This window comes from Pundamilia nyererei, unplaced genomic scaffold (genome assembly GCF_000239375.1).
Source record: "Pundamilia nyererei isolate P.nyererei 1_Seehausen unplaced genomic scaffold, PunNye1.0 scaffold00192, whole genome shotgun sequence".
NCBI lineage: Eukaryota > Metazoa > Chordata > Actinopteri > Cichliformes > Cichlidae > Pundamilia > Pundamilia nyererei.
Window position 1 is genome coordinate 560,751 of NW_005187593.1, and position 4,036 is coordinate 564,786.

The window sequence follows — 4,036 nt, forward strand, 5'->3', positions numbered from 1 at the left end:
AACTTGTTTCTAAGACTCACAGCTCTGGCTTTGAGTTCAGAAGCCACAACACCGACTTTGCTTCTGATCAGAAGAAAACTGGCGTATAGGGAGAGGGAAGGGACCTACAGCTGCTTTTTTCAGAAGCTGATTATTTTGGATATGAATCATGCAAAACTACTCTAGCAGAATTTAAGAATACACACAATTTTCCATCTTAGATTATTAAATTGAAATATATCTGGAGGTATTAAGTGCAATAAACTATCCAACTTTTCATGTGTGTTGTGAAACAAGATTGGCCACCTGTGATTAAATATTTAGCGTACTAATTATGTCTCCCCATGTGACTCCTCTCATAGTGCTGTTTGGATCTGAGCAGTCGGGTCCTGAAGCTGCAGGGCTGCGGTGAGGATCTGCCCTTCCTGAACCCCTTGACCGACAGCCAGTGCCAACACGACACCAACGAGAACCTGTGAGATCGACTCCGCAGCAGGGACCACGTCCTCCTAAAGCCCAATCGGTTGCAGCAATGCGGCACGATGCTGTTCATGTCTGGGCTGTGGGGTCACCGTGTCTCTCACTGCCAGAACATGGATGAGCATTCGCATCAGTTGTGCTTGAGTTCACATCTTTGTGTTGGTAGAATTAAGACATTCACCATGATTATCTCTTATATAAAACTAGTCTAGTAAACAGAGGAAAATCCAGTCTTGTAAGTTTAATCATTCTTTGTGATTAGACTATATATTCAAACCAATTTGTCTGCTGAGCTGTTCAAATACACCAATGCACTAAAAGGGAAAACCATAATAATCCTTAAAGTGATTTTTTGTGGAATATTTTGTGATTTAACTGTAAAAATACTTTGAGTCATAGAGTGAATGAAAAACAAGTTAATTGTGAAGTTAAACAACTTCACTTAAGATATTCTTAAAGGAATAATTTTATATTTCGAAACGTTTAGCAACAACATTAGCCTATCAGCACCATTAAAACTCACTATTTAACATATTACAGCTAATTTCCGAAGACCATACGAACACTAAATGTACAAAATAAAAGTTGTACGTAATATAAAGGCGAACAAAAACGAATATAAGCATATTAAAGTTTTTTAAAGATTTTTATAGATGAAACCAGATTGCTCATTCAACCTAACTTTCTTCTAGCAAATACTTTAGCAACTGATCCAAAACATTAGTCATACTCTAGTATTTATCAACTATGTGTGTTGACCATTTATTTGAAAAGCTATTAAGACTGATCCACTTAGACAGGCGTCCACCGCTTACACCATCTGTGACGTTTAGCTAGAAACATCAAACCATTCTTTCATTTTCCAATAAATTTGGCAAAATAATGATTGTGTTTTTCAACCACTCCAAGTTTTAGCTCTTTATATATAAGTTTCAGTTTATAAAGTTAATGTTTATTTTAAAGTTGTTGTTTTTTTTAGTTCAATTCTTTACCTAAATATTTGATTTAATATCAGTAACTTTACCTGGTTATGTATAACTTAAAGCTATTGGCTTTGAATTGCTATGAATCTGTTTCAGGTATTACCAATTTATTTTATCAGTTTTGCTAACAAATAATCACAGTTGTGCACAAAAACAGTATTTCCATTGTTTGTTATCTTAACTGTCTGCAAATGCAAAAAACATAGTATATCGAACAGTTTCCGATGCATAAACAGCAACAGCATAATATTTTTCCCCAAATCCTCCTCCAGCAAAACTTTCACCTACGAGGGGAAAACCCCTGCTCCCTCAGTGATATAATAATTTCCGTGATTCTACCTAAATTGAATGGTTACTGAACCATAGTCATTCAAAAGACACAAAGAGTTTGACATGTTCAAGAGATAAAGTCATAGAAAACAGAGAAATACAAACTGATTATTTCATGTTAATCTCGAAATTTTCAAATTTTAGGAAACAAAAGTAAAAAATAAAAATTTAGGAATTTTGCATATTGTGTCACATTTATCCTCAACTGTAATAATTACATAAACGCTTTATTTCCACTCTTTAGCCATTTTTTTAACCTGTTATTCCACAGCTGTAGCTACATAGTTTTCCTCCATCTATCCCTAACTTGTACCCATCTGTTTGCTCATTATTTTTAACTAACAGTTTCCAATAGTTACGCATGTATTCAGCAAAGTGCACATTTATTTCCACTTATTTTTAATCTTTATCTGCACTCCTTAAACTCTATTGGATGATATAGCTTTATTCTTTCAGATGGTCCTGTGTGTAAGAAGAGCGTCAAGCTAACAAACGTCCTCTCCTATCTTACCTCGTACCCCTGGAATCAGTGGATTTAACATATTGCCTTAACATGTTCATTAGTGAGGCTTTAATTGGTGCTGGAAGGCTTCTTTTTCTCACCTTTGGACCAAGCCAGGCTGGATTTTGTAAATCAACATTTCCTGCCTTATATTTATCAGACAGAGCGGTGTCAGACTTCTCGCTGTCATCAGTATGCTGTATGAAGCTGTATTAAGCACATTTCCCAAACTACATTTAAGACACGACACACCTCATATAAAACAAAGAGAGTCTTCAAGCTATTTCCTGAGTGTTAAAAGAAAATGTTGAGAAGCTTAGGATTCTAGTGTAATTAAGTGTGGATCAGGCTACCTCCTTAAAAGACACGGACCGGTTCTCATAGAGAATTTCAAGAGATCCAAGGAAACATTTCTTAAGTAGATATATTTAGCTTTGTAAAGTCCCTTCATTCTTTTTTTTCCCTCATAAAGAGACTGATTTGGTTATGTTTTCCAAGAGCACACTTTCCAGCCCATCACGATGGCCTAGACTGAGTTATGGTAGTTCCCTATAAATCCCCTCATATAAAAATAGACTTAAGGCCAGCCGGTTAAATATATCAAGAGTCAGAAATATCAAAACATTCCATCTGCATGACTTTGTAAAGTTCTGCCTTTGTATAAGTCTGCATGTTTATGTACTAGTCTGATTGTGTCATGTTGAAAGTCTGAAGGGGCTGGATGTGTGTGTTATAAGCACAGCAGGGTTTTCTGCCATCTTATAACAGCAGCTCCTGTTTCACGTGGGAAAAAAGTGGAACAGGTCCCATCATCCCCAAACTGGTACAGCGAGCTCCGGTCAGAACAAGCTGCCAAAAGCCGACCCCCGCTGCCTTCCCTTTCTGACTCTTTCAGGAGATTTTAACCACTCGGCTAAGGCTGCACTTGTGCCAAGGCACCTCTTCAAGCTTATCTTCATTTAGGCAACTGATCTTCTTTGTGTATTTGCCACCATTTTTTGGCTGATGTTATTCACTCTTGATGCCTCATGTTTGCCGATTTGCCTCCCCACTACAGTGCCACCTGCCTCTCTTGTATGTGTTTTCATAGTGTGGAGAGTAAGGAAGCTGCCTCAGATGTGCTCACCGAAAGCACCATCATGCTCTGCTTTAACAACACTCGAGCTGCGCCACGCTTTTTGACCGTGCTACAGCAACCATCTAGCCTATTCTTGGTGGTCAGATTGGAAATATTTGTTTCTCTTTGTTGTATTAGTGACCTTCCTATGACGTGTGAGAGGAATCGATGTATGACAGAAATTTATTTTTGGTGTTTTTCTTCTTCTGGACAGTATTTTCTCTGCCTAATAAAGTATGTATTCTGGCTAGCTTGGCATTCATAATTTTATGACAAGGAGACACAACACAGAGGAGTGATGAGCCTATTTGGAAAAATGGAGCATCGGGGCATTAATTTAAAATCTCAGCAGACTGGCTGTGGGAGGACTCCACTAGACAGACCAGCCTGAACACTGATTCCCATGTTCTGCAGTAGCTAGACACCCATGTATGTGCCCTTCACTGCTACATCTTGCTAAATAAAGAAGGATGTAATGTTAGAATAGAGGAAGCAGATGTTCCCACAGCACCAGGGGCCTTTGACAGTTGATTGGCCTGAGCATTGAAGGTTCCCATCTTGCTGTACTGCCCTTTTTTTCCATGACAGAGACCCAAGCCAATTCCCATTGAATATGTAGTAAGATCAAGTCCTTTTAGCTCTATA

General features: G+C 38.0%; 1 protein-coding gene across 1 annotated transcript in view; it reads left to right on the plus strand.

The window, feature by feature from the left end:
- The window catches only part of nrip2 (nuclear receptor interacting protein 2), a 46,607-nt gene extending 42,949 nt beyond the window's left edge, over nt 1-3,658 (plus strand). The window contains exon 6 of the mRNA XM_005747252.1: nt 342-3,658. Coding sequence (XP_005747309.1) covers nt 342-458 — 117 coding nt within the window. The 3' untranslated portion in view covers nt 459-3,658. The remainder of the gene's footprint in view (nt 1-341) is intronic.
- The last annotated feature ends 378 nt before the right edge of the window (nt 3,659-4,036 follow it).